General features: G+C 35.1%; 2 protein-coding genes and 1 non-coding gene across 4 annotated transcripts; 1 reads left to right on the forward strand and 2 right to left on the reverse strand.

The window, feature by feature from the left end:
• The first annotated feature begins 5,575 nt into the window (after nucleotides 1–5,575).
• LOC121237506 (protein LURP-one-related 17) lies at nucleotides 5,576–6,665 on the forward strand. Its single transcript, XM_041134250.1, has 2 exons — nucleotides 5,576–5,901; nucleotides 6,071–6,665. The coding sequence occupies exons 1-2, from the start codon at nucleotides 5,626–5,628 to the stop codon at nucleotides 6,458–6,460; spliced, it is 666 nt and encodes a 221-aa protein (XP_040990184.1). The 5' UTR covers nucleotides 5,576–5,625; the 3' UTR covers nucleotides 6,461–6,665.
• Nucleotides 6,666–6,780: 115 nt separating this feature from the next.
• TRNAA-AGC lies at nucleotides 6,781–6,853 on the reverse strand. The gene has a single exon. It is a non-coding gene; the product is annotated as a tRNA-Ala (tRNA).
• Nucleotides 6,854–7,199: 346 nt separating this feature from the next.
• LOC121236934 lies at nucleotides 7,200–14,806 on the reverse strand. Of its 2 annotated transcripts, XM_041133453.1 has the most exons (7): nucleotides 14,167–14,806; nucleotides 12,916–13,224; nucleotides 11,663–11,815; nucleotides 10,321–10,640; nucleotides 8,938–9,439; nucleotides 8,803–8,835; nucleotides 7,200–7,989 (listed from the first exon to the last, which is right to left on the reverse strand). In XM_041133453.1, the coding sequence occupies exons 1-7, from the start codon at nucleotides 14,342–14,344 to the stop codon at nucleotides 7,466–7,468; spliced, it is 2,019 nt and encodes a 672-aa protein (XP_040989387.1). In that variant the 5' UTR covers nucleotides 14,345–14,806; the 3' UTR covers nucleotides 7,200–7,465. The 2 variants fall into 2 exon arrangements, with proteins under 2 accessions (XP_040989387.1, XP_040989388.1); XM_041133454.1 differs by lacking the exon at nucleotides 11,663–11,815 and having other exon boundaries at nucleotides 14,167–14,713.
• Between the last annotated feature and the right edge of the window lie 518 nt (nucleotides 14,807–15,324).

Below are 15,324 nucleotides of genomic sequence, written 5' to 3' on the forward strand. Positions count from 1 at the left end.
CCCACTCCCTCTTTTTTTCTACATTTGGTGGTGAAACATATCTCAGCGGGGGCCATCAGTCCTGTTTTACTGTTCTTACAAACATGCTGCAAAATTTGCCACGTGTCAATGCTTTGTCTTCATTTCTGAAGATAAAAACTATCTACAAAAAAGTCGTACGTACCGTTGTTTGCTTCTCCCTATTCGAAGAAAGTCCTCGTCTCGCTCGTTTAGGTGACTTTGATGAAGTATACATACGGTTGAAGAATCAACAGCAGACACACTTTTTGTTGCGTGGATCATATTCTTTTGAATTATTGTTGGGGGGAGATTGGTAACAGTGTAGTCAAATGTAAATGTCAAAAAAGTAATAATACTCTCATACTCTCTTACATTTTTTACTACTATTTTATTACTCATTTTTTTTTTGTTCGTTCTATTATTTAAATTTATATTAAAAATTTCAGAACATAAGTACATTTTACATAATTTAAAAAAATAAATAAATTCAAACAACCATGTTATCATGTAATTTAATTAAAAATAAATTTCATTTTATAAAAAATGACTCAAAGAGTATAAGAAGCTCAATTTTTATAAAATTGAATTTATTTTAATTAAATTACATGATTATGTTGATTGATTGAATTTATTTTCTGCTAAATTATGCAAGAAAGTGCTCATGTTCTGAAATTTTTAGTTCAAATTCAAAGAGTAAAAGGAAAAAAAATAGCTGACTTTTCAAAAACTCTCACATTAAATTATGTATTTTTTAACCAAAATAATAATAAAATCTTATTTTGTTATTACTATTAACTTTTTTCCCTAAAATTTATTTTTTTTAATATATTTTACAATTAAAACTCATTAATAAGATCTACAAATATACATCAATTGTGTTGTCTTAAAATTGAACATCAACAAATATACACCGATGCAGTAGAGAAAAAATGAAAATGAAAAGTAGGAGGAGAGAGAAAAATAAAGTAGTTGGGTGAGAAAGAGAGAGAAAGTGGGAGGAGAGAAAAAAAAGTAGCAAAATAAAGGATGAACAGTAAATCAAGAAATAGGTAGAAACACTGTTCATAATAAGCAAAAAAATTGCATATGGCTAATCTAATGCAAGAGAAAAAGTAGAATTGTTAGCTAAATATGTGTTTGCATTTGCATTTGGCTACACCAAAAACCAATGCTCTAACTTTAACTTACCAAAAAAAAAAAAAATTATTTTCACCACAGATAGTTTTGGTGATTTCTTTTAAATCTCATTTTTGTATGATCATATATTTCATTTATACATGAGAACATTTTTCTAATGAGTAGGATTTTATATAATTCTTAGGAGAGAATAAAGATATAATTGTTGGTTTAGTGAGCATATATGCTATATAGCTATCTTGAGAGCTAGAGTACTATTTATTCTAAATTGAAGTTGGAATTATGCTAATTTATATGTATATGTTTTTGGGCATTAAGTTTTTAAGATAATCATCAATAGTTTAATTAATATGATCATGAATTCAAATCCTTACTACAATATATATATATATATATATATATATACAGATACTAATTTTTGCAATACTAGTGGTTCGAGGTGTGAACTTTTACTGGAGTCATGATCTGCACTCCCTAGCTAGCTATAATTTAAGTTAAAAAATTTCGCATCATGTTGGACTCACCAATGAATTTTGGCCATAAGGGAAGTGTAGAATTATTTATCAATGAATAATTAAATACAATAACCTTTAAGTCATGAATATATATCTCTCTTGTATATTTTCTATAGAGGACATTTCTCAAAAAGAAATGTGGTTCTATTCTTCTATTCTATTCGAGTCCCATTTGATTTAGTAAGTAATTAGCTTAATTTTGAGAAATAATATATTTTTTTTAAAGTTTTTTTTTTTTCACAGTACGCACGTACAACAGGGACATGAGCATGCATGCATACGATCATATCAACTGAACGAAACCCCGCCCTCATGATTAGACCAATTGCAGATGGATACATCGCAAGAGACAATTCCGCAGAGAATTAATTAGTCATGTTTGATCGAAAGATCAAGATCGCGATTCAAATTAAATTGCCAATATTAATATATAAATAAAAGAATGTATGCATGTATGTATAAATTGGCTAGGTCGATCATCTCAAATTCAATTGTTAATTTCCAAGCTCATGTGAATTTAATGACAGTAGTTATAAAGATCATTTGGAAAAATGAAGAATTTTTGTATGTGCATATGGGGGTCAGATGGATACGTGTTCTTCTATCTTTTCTTTTGGCATGACCTAGTCTGCATGAATATTGTGGTCAATCGTGAATTATCAAAGGAGCTCAGCTAGCTTGCTATGTTGTTCTACCCACTATTAATATCATGCGAAAATTCTTTCGATCGAGCGGACCGACAAAACTACTTTCACCGTCAGTGACGAGAGACAGCGAATTAATTGGTGGACTCGTACTGATCTCCAGCTAGTTCTGGACTGTTCAATGGAAGAAAAATGGGGGAGGGATATATATATATATATATATATATATATATATGCAGTACTTAACGTCTGTAAATTATTCTCACACGTGTGAGAATAATAGCTATTTGAAAGACAAGAAATATGAACTCTTTTTAATTAATTAGTAGATTATCTTTTTCAGTTAGTTTTTGGGAAGTTGTGGCTTAACATTAAATGATCATATGTAATATTATTCAAATACTTTGCTAGCTAGAGTACCGACTAATTAATTAAGTTACAACTATATACTTTGCTAATGATCCGACACGATCGAATACTGTTGATAATCTGAAAATTAATGGTAATAACACCGTCCCATAATCGTTCATGATCACACCTTTGTCTCCTGTCATTGCGGCCATGGTCGGTTCCCTACGACTTGTTTAATTGACAATTTCGGATCTGATCCTTAATTTTCTCTCTAACACGATTAGCATGCATGGAAGATGTGTTTGAGAAGAAAATGACTTGCTGATTGCTACTACTGATCTATCTCTCTCTCTCTCTCTCTCTCTCTCTCTCTCTCTATATATATATATATATATATGATGATAAGCGAATATTAAGTTCAACGCCGCAGAAAGTCTGATTCTCTGAAAGATTTCTTAAAATTAGGAATTGATGATGAGCTAGCAATGTTTTTCAGAATTAATTTGCTTCGTCCATATTAATGTTTTTGAGAAATATTTGAAAGGATCATCATCACCAGAGCTTGAAATATCTTCCTATATATATATATACAACTAGCCTTGAAAATCAATTAAGATAGACATGCTCTTTGTAGATTCTTTTGTATGACACATGGCATCTGATCATCATGAGCATGCGAATCTCCTTGAGGCCGCTTCTTTGACTTATTGGCTGCTGCATGTCTCCACTACTGTCATGCTAGCTCTTTTAATTAATTATTAGGTAAAGTCATGTCTCGCGGCCCTTCTTAAACCATTTTCTAAGAGAAAGTACTACGTACTGATATTAATAAACGCAAAAAAAAAAAAAAAAAAAAAAAAAAAAAAATCACTATTACATGTATGACGACAATCATTAAGATTGGCGATTAAAAATATAATGTATATATGATTGATATTTGAGAGATCTTAATTCAGCAATCCTCCCCTGAACCATTACGATCTGCTTAATCAAAGTCGTACTATATACGTACTTGTTCCAGATAATACACTTTGATCATGATTATATTTATATACGCACGTTTATATCATTAGATAAAAATGATTATTCTCTAATGCCCTTTTTTGCAAAATAAAGTACCCTTTTTTCTCAAAAGGATATTTAAGTACATGTTCTGCTAGGATATACATATTGATCATTAAGCTTGTTAACTAGCTAGAAGTAATATATATATGCATGAATGTATATATGTATGAACTATGGAATATTAATATTGGATAAATGAAATGTAATTTGCACCGGAAATTAAGTTATACATATAATTTTTCTTATAAATTTCAGTTGGCCTACTTTCTGCAAGCATTAATTAGGATTGTAATGTTAAAATTACAGAGCCTTCGACAAGCTTATAACTTTGTTCTTCTTTCTTAATTATTAATTTGCAACCAAGTTTTCTGAGTTATTAGGACAAATAAAAGAGGAAAAAATAATGAATTCATCCTAAATCTTGACGGAAAGAAGAACAATAATTTTCATAGATTTCACCATAATTCTCCCGTTTGTCAACTTACTAGGGTTCCTTTTTTTGGATCCTTTCTCCCTTTCTCTGTAAACAAATACAAACCTAACTCGTGCTCAAAAGAAGAGAAGATTTGAGGCCATCGACCCAAAACTAGCTAACACGTGTCACCTTTTCCGATGCAAATTGTCTGAATTATATATACGGTCAATAAGATAGACTTCATGAATAGTTTAATCACATCTTAGCATGTCTCTTGAAAACCAGCAATGGTAATGAAGGTAAAGTTGTCCCTCTGACGAGGATTATAGATGGAGAAATGTCTTGTCCCCATAGTCTACGAGCCACGGACTTTATCGCAAAACAAGGAAAGATTTTGAACATGTCACGTAAAATGCCCAAGCAAGTTTCACCAAGTAGCTAGGTAGGTCCAATGTACGTAGCACGCTAGCTATTTAAATGGCCAATTACATAAGGCTACGTATTAATGAAGGGATCCAACAAAAATCTATCTCTTCGAGGACCAATTATATTTTGTGAAGTGTCATCGAATATTGCTTAACCCAAGTCATGTTGAATGGACCCAATAAAGTATTGTATAAGTATCAGCCAAAACCTAATATTGTCACCCCTACCCATGATCTTTTAAGTATGGGGCGAGGTGAGACGTTCTAATTAGTCTTATATATATCAAGAAAATAAAGCAAATTAATTAAATAAATGCCATAGAGAAATCAATTATGAGATACTTCTAGATACTTAATTATTAATCAAATATTACATGATAATTATGGCTTAAAAAAAAGCAAAAGTACAAATATATATTTATAAGGACGATGCTGGGAGCCCCAGCAAGAGTTGTAGCATGTGTTTTCATATGTTTTGATGTGTTTTTTTAAGTTATTTTTTATATAGAATTTTTTTAATATTTTTTAAAAATAAAATAAATTTAGAACATTATTAAAAAAACTTTCTTAATTAGAAAGTAAAAAAAAAAATCATTAAAAAATATTTCTTTAATCATGAAGTAAAATAAAAAAATCATAAAAAAATATTTTTTATTTTTTATTTTTTATTTTACTTCATAATTAAGAAAATATTTTTTCATAATATTGTAAATATTTTTTATTTTTTTAAAATATTTAAATTTATTAAAAAATTTATATAAAAAATAACTTAAAAAAAAACATATAAAAATACATGTTAGAGCTCCAGCGGGAGACCCCCGAGCGGGAGCTCTAGCATTATTCTATTTATAATGCATACGTACGTTACAGTCAATGGAATAAATGTGTGTGTCATCAACAGAGCTAGCTCTCGCACGTAAGACGTAAGCATGTCACTCTTCCAAGATCCAAAATTAGAAAACCCCGTCAAACATTCTTAATCTATAAATATCTACTACTTTTCCTGATCAATGCCCTAGATCTTCAAAGCTCAAGAGCTTAAAAGAACTTGGGGGAGAGAGAGGGAGAGAGGGATGTTTCGTTTCTTAAGATCAATGTCAAGGACAGTTCATGAAGAAGTGCATCATGATGATCAGGCGCATGAGGAGGATAAGATTGGTGATGGTGGGGCATGCATGTCTCTAACAGTGTGGAGAAAGTCACTTCTGATGAGTTGTAATGGTTTTACTGTCATCGATTCTAATGGAAATTTGGTCTACCGGGTTGACAATTACAGGGGACGTCGTCCCCAGGAAGTCACTCTTATGGATGGCACCGGAAAACCCATCCTCACGATGCGCCGTCGGAAGGTGAATATCATCTTTAATCTCTCATTTGATGTTCCGTCCTCGCAATATATCTAGTTCCACGAGTAAGACACAGCCCAAGATAGAATATTGTATAGTGGCGATTAAATTCAATATCATTCTCTGTAAATATTGAAAGAATATTATTGATCTTGATTATGATTAATGGCAGGCGCTTAGGCTAGTAGATAGCTGGCTTGTGTATGAGGGGGAGGCAACTAGTACTGACCATTGTGGAACAGGTAAATCGTTAAAGATGCCCGTTTGCTCCCTGAGAAAGCACGTCAACATTTTACATGCCAATCGAAATGTGCTTGCATATGCATCTCTTGGGACCTCAGATAGAAGATATAGTTACGTGATTGAAGGTTCGTACGCCCATAGATCATGCAAAGTGTTTGATGAACAGTCAAGGAGGGTTATGGCAGAGATCAAGAGGAAGGAAGCCATTAAAGGAGGGGTGTCTTTTGGGCTTGAGGTTTTTCTTCTGGTGGTACAGCCTGGCTTTGATCGCGGACTTGCTATGGCTTTGGTTTTGCTTTTAGATCAAATGTTTTCCTAGATCCTAGATTTTTCATTAGGTGTAATATTGGACAAAAAACATGTTTTTTGCATAAATAAAAACAAGTTTTAGTCAGTTGCCAATCGAATCGTTAAAGCCAGATCATGAGTTGCTATGTCATGTCATGACTGAGTTCTCAAGAGGTCATGACAATATTATTGCTGGTAGCAAACGTTTCGGAAAGCACAATGAAAATGCGAATTAAACCTAGGCAAACTAATGGAATTTCCGTATATATTTATCAATTGCTGAGCAAAAGTGTTGTGATGATAATACGATGACAATCGATTGGCCGCCCGACCAAATTAGATTGCAAAAAATGGAGATGCGGGGTATCGATCCCCGTACCTCTCGCATGCTAAGCGAGCGCTCTACCATCTGAGCTACATCCCCGACGTTCTTTTATATGATGGTATTATATGTAAGATAAAAAAAGGGACAAAGGGAAATAAAAAATAACGTCACAGTTGTCTGGCTTGAAAATCAGCATACAATGTTAATCATCCGCTTGTAGTTTCGTTACTCTTTATTTAATGCCCCCCTAACTTATTCCACCATGGATAGTATAAAATCTATAGAAAACGGTGCTTATAAAATGAAAATCTTTTCTACCCAAAAATGAAAAAACTATTTTCTTGAGCAAACAAAACTAATGTTGCAAGCATTCTAGGTAGTTCCGTCTCGGCAGGTTGACGAAGGAAGAAATGATGATAGAAGCGGCGATCAAAGCATTTTGAGAGATCAGGAACGTAAATTTCTATTGCCTCATGAAAATGCTCTACAGAAGGCAAATAATTCCCCTGCCGTGTGTACAAATTTAGAACTATTACAACACTGGAACACTCCCCCCCACCCCAATTCACCCTTACCACAATTCCATTCCAGCTAGAGCTTGAACCCCTACAACAATTCCTTTCCACCTAGCATCATAATATATACATACCAATGGTTTGGCCAAAGACGAAGCATTAACTGACAAATCACAGACAAGGAAAGCAGCATCGATTATTCAAGGCCGTCGCGTCCTCTGTTCCAATCCATGGGCAACAATTTTCTTACCTTCTGAAGACTGTTGTTGCAAGCCTTGTCCAAAACCCTTGTAGGTGGGGGCATTGTGCATGATTGTTTTAAAATGCTGACAGTTGAATGCTTAATTTCTGCAATCGTGTCCTTAGTTGATTTGCCTGGCGATGATCGGCTTGACCTGGGAGTTGACCAACTTAATGGTCCTTTCCTAAGACAATTCGAATGATCTAGATCCTTACTGCTCTCAATCATGGACAGCTTAGGCTTTTTTGAGGACATAAGAGGGTCCACGTTTCTTACCAGATTGTTAGATGAGAACAAAGGAATCGATGTTGCAAATATTTCTTCGTGTTTACCATTTGATTTCAGCTTGCGAGCTCTCATGGCCTTTTGTGGAGGCTTCTTTGGCCACCTTATCATTCCATCTGGATTTTGCTTGACTGAGTGATTAGCAATGTCGTACAGAGTTTGTGCAGCAGCTATTAATCTTGGACATTGGCCAGCTGTCAAAGCAAAAAGCACATTATAAAGCAGAGACTACAGAACATGACTTGAATTTTTTTAATGACCTAGAATCTCAACAAGATAGAGCCCAGGGGAGTAAATCCTGAATACATGACTACATCTGTTAGAATTGTGTATCATGTAATCCAGGGAACTCCTAGTGCGAAACAAACTCAGGAAATCTGAGTCTTCAACTCATCCCAAACCCATCATTTGACCACTAGGCTGCACCTTGATGGGTAGAACATAGCTTAGATATCAAATGCAATTAATACCACGCATTTCTTAAATGAGCACACGACAGTGATGTTACAGCACAAAGGTGTGCCCAACTACCCAGCTGCAAACATGACCCATATCCCATCTAGTCATAAAGATATGTTTTTGAATCTTAGTAACAAATTTCAAGCAGCACACATCACTATGGCGGGTTTAATAAGAGGAACCAACAGCTTAAGCCAGATATACGGCAGCTAGATCTCTAATGAGAAGGTGTTTGCCAAACAAAAGTGACCATCACAGAACTAGTTGGGAGGAAATATGTCAAATGACATCATATCCATCATTCTCCTTCATTCCTCATATTTCCATTCACCTGTTTCCTTCACACCAGGTATGCATCCCCTCACCCCAACTCCTCTAAGACACCACAAAAGAAAAAGAAAAAGAAAAAAAAAAAAGAGAGACAGCTCCAAAACACACAAACATGACATACCCACCCAAAAAACGGACAGTTATATGAACATGCAAAGCAGCATGCATATTTTTAACCAACAGAATAACGAAAAAGGTACTATAATGGGGAGTCATACCATTTCCTTGATAATTCACTTGGCCTCCAGGATCTGCATTTTCATGAGAAGTAAATATCCCAAATGAAACCAGAAATCAACAACAATTATAAATCGTACAGACAGATGAAAGGAAGAATCTCGAATAAACTTTACCTCGAAATATGTGAGAAGCTTTTGAATATGTTGCAGAAGATAATGAATCCCGATCACTCCAAGGTAATCTAACAGATGTCAATGGGGAAATTTTATTTTCTGAACTCAGTCCTGGAGGAACCAGGCTCTGGTCATAAGTTAGTGACTCTATGCTTGCAAGAAAATCGGTGGTAGTCCTTGGAAAGCTGGAAACATTCCCTATCATTACCCATCTACCTTGGCACGCGCTCCTAGTTGTAGCCGATTTAATAGCATCAGAATTATTTCTACAATGCCCACTAAAAGTATGTGACCATGGAAAAGGTGGCAAGCTGACCCTGCGTGATATTTGCTTGCCTGGTCGTATATCAGAAGTATTCCTTAAAGAAGACTTGGCCGCATCAAGGAGCAGAGACTCCAAATCCTTGGGTTCAGCAAGCACCAAGTTTTTTAAAATATCTTTAGGTTGATACAATGGCAAATCAAGCGGATTAACAAGCATATCAGGCTTGCTATAAGAGTCCTGTATGGAGGAACAAGATAAATACATTATTTATTGTAGCCCTCCAACCTTATTTATCAACCAAAAAAAGTTATTAATCTTCCTTATTTATATGGACAATGGAGTTGGAGCAGCATTCATGCGGCACATGTACTATGGGGGTTCAGCATTCCTGTTGCAAATGAACTATTTCGATGCAGCATTATTGTTATAAATATGGATGAGGGTGACATATCAAATAAAGAAAGCATATGTATTTGTGTGTCCAAGACTCTCAACCAGCTGACGCGCCTTTCTCTTAACAGCAGATCTGGTCTAAGTGGTCTTTAAAATGTATCTTTTCTTTCTAGAAAAAATATATTTCTATGAATTCTGATAATTATAGTGAATAGTCATGTCAGGTAATTTTCCAATAATTTTTTCCAGATTTCCATTGTTTGCTGGCCTGATTCCTTAATATCAAAGGTTCAGGAGTTGGTATTCAATAAGAAGATTTAGCTTCTTTTTTTTTTTTTTTTTTTTTTGTTGGGGAACCTCTCCAAGGCAGGGCCACCTTCGGACCCACCCCTACAGAGTAAACCCCAGTACCGTGCAGCGCACCCTCGGAAGTTTCCCTACACGGAACTAGTTAAATCGCTGGCTTTTCACTAAAAGAGATGTGGCCCCAAAGATTGTTTGCACCCATGAGGTATTGAACCTTGGACCTTGAAGGGAGTGATACCCCAAGACCAAGGCCTTCACCACTTGGGCCAACCCCTTGGGGTTCCTTGCAATGAATTCCAAGTGAAAAATCAACATTCTGATGTTTGTCCATTGAGACTGTCGGAAAAAAAAAAAAAAAACTTCTGAAGATGTTATCCAGGCAGAATGGCAAGCATCCTAAATTCTCCAGCAAAACTAACCTTATTACATGTAGATAGATCCGGCGTGCAGGACTCTCCTTTATTGCCAGAAACAGAGCTCACTATGCATGTAGATATTTTCTTGTTGGAGAAGCTATCTACATCCGCAATATCTTGGGACTGGACAGGCCTGGAGAGCTGCAGGACCGAGAAAGCTTTTCTAACTGAATGCAAAATATCTTCACTCATGTTTTCAGCTTTCTTCCCTTTGTCTTTAACCATACTGGAACACTTGTAAGTGCCATCAAGTAGATCGTTCAAAGCCAGCTCATCCACAAGCTTCGTGATGTCATTAGTATCTAACTTCAGACCATATAACCCTGATAATAATTCTCATTATTCGTGAATGAGATTCATAGGAGCTTTTTTTTTTTATAAGTTTCATAGTAACTTATATTTAGAAAAGAAAAAGGAAAAAAAAAAAAAAAACATCGTGCAGGTAATATTGTAGCCTCCTCATCAATCAATACAGAATCAGAAAAAAAATGCTGATATAGGATGGTAACGGAACAGTCATTGACATAGTAATAGACAACTCAACTAACCTTAATCCTAACTAACTGTGGTCAATTTAATGAAGCTACTATACACTCAGCTATACTTAATTGTCATGTCCCCAATTATATCTGTAACAATCACATCATCCCTAATAACTTCAGTCATTCTGGCTCTCTTTTTGTATGTTTAATCATTTTATGTTTATATAAGACCTCAATAAAGTCCTTGTTTTACTGATAAAAAAATGTTTATATAAGGCATCTGTTGTACACACCCACACCCCCATCTCCAACGACTGCTCGTCATTTCATCCTCGATTGATATCACCCCAACCTTCTGAAAAATTAACTTCATTCCTTATCTAAATTTCCCGATTTTACGATAGACATGTAAAAGTTACAGATATGAATAAACATATAGATATGTATCGCAGTTAGCACTTACAGCTTGTTGTTTTGTTTATTAAATTCAGAAAGATTAAATAAATAAACCCTCTTCAAAGAGACAAACTTCAAATTATAAAAGTGAACTTCAAAATTTGTTTGATCAGTAAATAAGAATTTTATTAAGAGAAGTGTTACAAACACAAAGGGATTACACAAAAGTAAACCACAAATTGACGTGTCTTCATGTGATCCGCTAGATTTACTTTACAATAAAAATAACTTTACAATCTGATGTACCGAGTCAAGCCACGTCAGTTTGTGGATTTACTTTTGTGTAATCACTTTATGGCTAAAGTATTTCTCTTTTATTAATATAGGCAAAGCCAAGTACACAGGGGGAAAAAAAAAAGTGAACTTCAAATTATAATGTAGAACTATTTTATTTGACAATGTCATACCAAAAAAGTTGTTTCCTCCAGAAGCTGAACTGAAGTTCAACAACCCCGCCTTCGTAGAAAAAGAATCATATTTGATCTTTGCAGGAACTTTTAAACCTCTCTTATCACTTCGCTTGTTGAAGTTGTTCTTTTGTGTCAACAATGGAGTATTTTCTACAATGTATGTTAGAAAAAAAAAACAAAAAGAGGAATTGCGTATCAGTCCAGCTCTCATAAGCTGCAATGTGAACCCAAACATCTAATCAAGCGAAAAGGCCATATCAATATCATATCATTTATATTTATGATATGAATATAAGATCAAAATATTTTTCTAGATCACACCTGGAAAATGAAATCACTGAACCAACTAATCACTCTGTCATAGCAGAAGAGTGATAAAGGTAATTTATAAACCAAGTTTTAAATTCAAAGGCAAACAAAGATAAAATAAAAATGTCAGCATCCAAGCTGGAATATCACTGGGGTTGAGGCCAATGGCAAGAATGGTAAATATTATCGATATAACACACCTGGCGTGCATATCAAATAATAAAAAATTGATCCAAAACTCTTTTGATTGGGCAGTGGAAGTACTACTCACACCAATCAATATTGCCAAAAAAAAAGGTAGCCCGATATGAATGATTCCAAATGTTTGCCCACATCTTAACGAGAAACTTTTCATATTTCAATTGCTTTAATTACTGACATAAGAAATTTTAAAATTTTTGTTAATTCAGGCATCAAAGACGTGTCAAAATAGATCATAATATAGTTTTGAAGTGGATCTTCCTCTGCATTATTTCGAGTTTCTACCTTTAGCTATCCAAGATTTTTTTTCTCCCCAAAGAATTTGGTAAAAAGTGGAAGTTGTGGATGAAGTGGCGGAAATGCTTAAATTAGTATAAATTTAACTTTCGACCTAGAAATGATAGTTGTTTTTAAATTTTTAAGAGGGCTATTTTATAACCATCTTGGATCACATAACATGTGCGTGTGCATGTAGGAATATCCATGCATCACATAAGGAAATTGGCATGATTTGGACACTAGATTTTTTCCTTTTTATTGATAGGTTATGCAAAATGTGGAAATAAGCACATATTAAAGGGCGTATAAACATTTTCTTCCTATGGAACCCAAGATGGCATGTTGCACAACTAAGCAACTTTTTTAAGAAAAAATAAGAATTTCTAGTAAACAGAGTTTGAAGCTGATAGACAACCGTTTATGTCAAATAATCAACACATTATAGCAGAAAACAGTATTACCTGGGGATATGCGCCTTGTAGGAAACGGCCCAAGCTTATCAGTAATATCCATTTTGTCCTCAACACCAGCCAGACTCATAGAATCTTCCATTTGAGCCAGCCGTGGCCTCTTTGAACTAACACCACCACTTCTTGACGCCTTTGCTGCTTTCCGTTGTTGCTGTACACTATCAGACCTAGGATACTGTAAACGACGATTTTTGCCCATACCATAAAGGTGCTCAGACACGTCTTCACCTTGAAAAGTGGGCAGCTGACTAGCAAGCGTACACATTTCCATATCTGGAACCTTATCACAGCAGGCAGACTCTAAAGCCACGACAAAAAGTAGCATCCGAATAGCACATGTTATATGGTGCATAATATTAAGCAATAAAGTAATAAAGGAATGAATTATGAATACAAATGTGAATAACCAGTAATTATGTCAACATTTAAAGCACGGAGACAACATATTTTCTTTTTTAGCTTGAAAAGGGATTAAGCTACTAGAGGCAAGAGTAGGAAAGGGAATACGTATATTTTTTCTGCTTACCTATGACATCCATCATTCAGATTAGTAGAGTTCATTCCTATAACATTTTTTGTTTCTCTCTTTCGTTTAAATGTACAGCTGCTATCTTGTTTTGATATTTTGGGGGTATAAATAGAATAATGAATCTCCTGGTTGCGATCAAGCAGTCTTGTTTTGCAAACCATGTCGTCAAGGTCCCCTCAAGTTGCAGCGAGTAGTCATGGCCTTATAAGATGTTTATGAGCCATGTTCTCAAGATAATACAAGAAATAGACATAGACACTGATAGTAGCTTAACCCTTCAAAAGCTTTATAATAGCGTTCAGGATTCCTGGGATTAATTTAGTGGATGACGCGTGGAGCTCCAACACCTTAGCCTAACTTCTAAAAAAACCGTCTGGGCGTTCACTCCTCCATTATCTAGCCTCAAACTAAATTTCTTCTACTTTTAACACAAGTATTTCTCATCGAGACACCAATATGTAGTTCCATAGAAAAATTTACTGATCCAATACCCTTATCCCCGTGTAATTCCCAAAATAAGTAAGCGAAATAACTGAAGTAATAGGAATGATGCATAAAAATTAGAGCCAAAGTAATCTCTTCTTCAGTACATTTACCATTATTTTGACCAATGTTTCCCCGATAACCCGATATAGCGTCGAATTTTGCTAAACCAAAGCCAACATCCAGGAAAGCCTGAGCTGAAACAAGAAAAAAAAAAAGAAAAACCTTACCTTTCTTTCTGAGAACAGAGCTGCACCGGGCGATCGGAGGGCTTACGAGAACCGGAACGCCACCTTGCTCACGAGCCTCAGCTTCCTTGACGGTAACCCCAGCTCTAACAAACCCGTCCGACCCCATGAGCTTCGGCGCCGCCACGTCCAGAGGAAACGGTAATTCTAACGCATCCATCACCGAACAGGAACCCAATCCAACAACAGACACCCAATTTACAAGAACCGACAAGCATCACCTACGATCCGAGACATTTCGGTACGGATCATAAATGAGCAAAAAGGGACCGTCTTTGCTTGGCCGAGTCGAAATTTCGGTGAGAAAGCGTGGGGGAAGTTTCGGAGAGGACGCGAGAAAGTGTGGGAAAGTGAGGGGGAAATGGGTTTTTGGATAGGGGGAACATGATGTTGCGGCGAGTGGAGGCGAAAAGGAAGGCTTCTAGGGCACAGAAATTGGGAATGGGGTAAGTAAGAGGAGTATTTATAGTTTTCGGGAAAAGACGAGGTTTGCTTCGGAACGGTCCGTCGGTGGGGAAATTCCGGTGGGTTTAGCGTCCCTTTATGATCCGGTTGACGTGGCATTATCCATTATTTAAGCAGCATAGAGTGGGCTGATCGAGTGGGGTGAGACTTTGGTTTGACGATGGAGATAGGATTGCTAGAAAATCCTGAACCAGTTCAGCTGTCCAGGTGTGCTAATATTATTTTCATTTTTTTTTTATAAAAGTGGATGAGGGTTTACAAACCAAGTATTTCATTTGGAGAATTTGGTCATATAGCATCATGCTCTTGGCCGGTTTGGATCGCTCTTTTAAGTGTCGTGATGACTAGTATTTCATGTACCAACAATTTTGCACATAATATTATATATACTAAGCATTTGTCCTAATTTTTTAGTATATATTTTTTAATTTGAATTTCAAATTTTAAATTTTAAAATCTTCACCATTTCAATAGCTGAGATATCAATATATATGATTATGTATGTAAAATTATATATATAGATGAAATTTTCAAATTTGTTTTATTATAAAAAGACTTATAATTTAACTTATCATTTTAATGTGTATCAATTTGTGAATTTTTTTTTTCAAGGGCTCTCATAAAATTGGTTTAAAAAATATCTAACATCCATCTATCAATACCATGTCACATCTA

This window comes from Juglans microcarpa x Juglans regia, chromosome 6S, assembly GCF_004785595.1.
Source record: "Juglans microcarpa x Juglans regia isolate MS1-56 chromosome 6S, Jm3101_v1.0, whole genome shotgun sequence".
In the NCBI taxonomy this organism is placed as follows: Eukaryota; Viridiplantae; Streptophyta; class Magnoliopsida; order Fagales; family Juglandaceae; genus Juglans; species Juglans microcarpa x Juglans regia.

Bases quoted from the DNA above. Each gene is read 5' to 3' on its own strand.
- LOC121237506 (XM_041134250.1), top strand. From the start codon at position 5,626: ATGTTTCGTTTCTTAAGATCAATGTCAAGGACAGTTCATGAAGAAGTG. The intron at 5,902-6,070 runs GTGAATATCATC...GATTAATGGCAG, and splicing joins TCACGATGCGCCGTCGGAAG to GCGCTTAGGCTAGTAGATAG.
- LOC121236934 (XM_041133453.1), bottom strand. From the start codon at position 14,344: ATGGATGCGTTAGAATTACCGTTTCCTCTGGACGTGGCGGCGCCGAAG. The intron at 10,641-11,662 runs GTATGACATTGT...AATTATTATCAG, and splicing joins TGGAGGAAACAACTTTTTTG to GGTTATATGGTCTGAAGTTA. The intron at 7,990-8,802 runs GTATGACTCCCC...TTGCTTTGACAG, and splicing joins AGTGAATTATCAAGGAAATG to CTGGCCAATGTCCAAGATTA.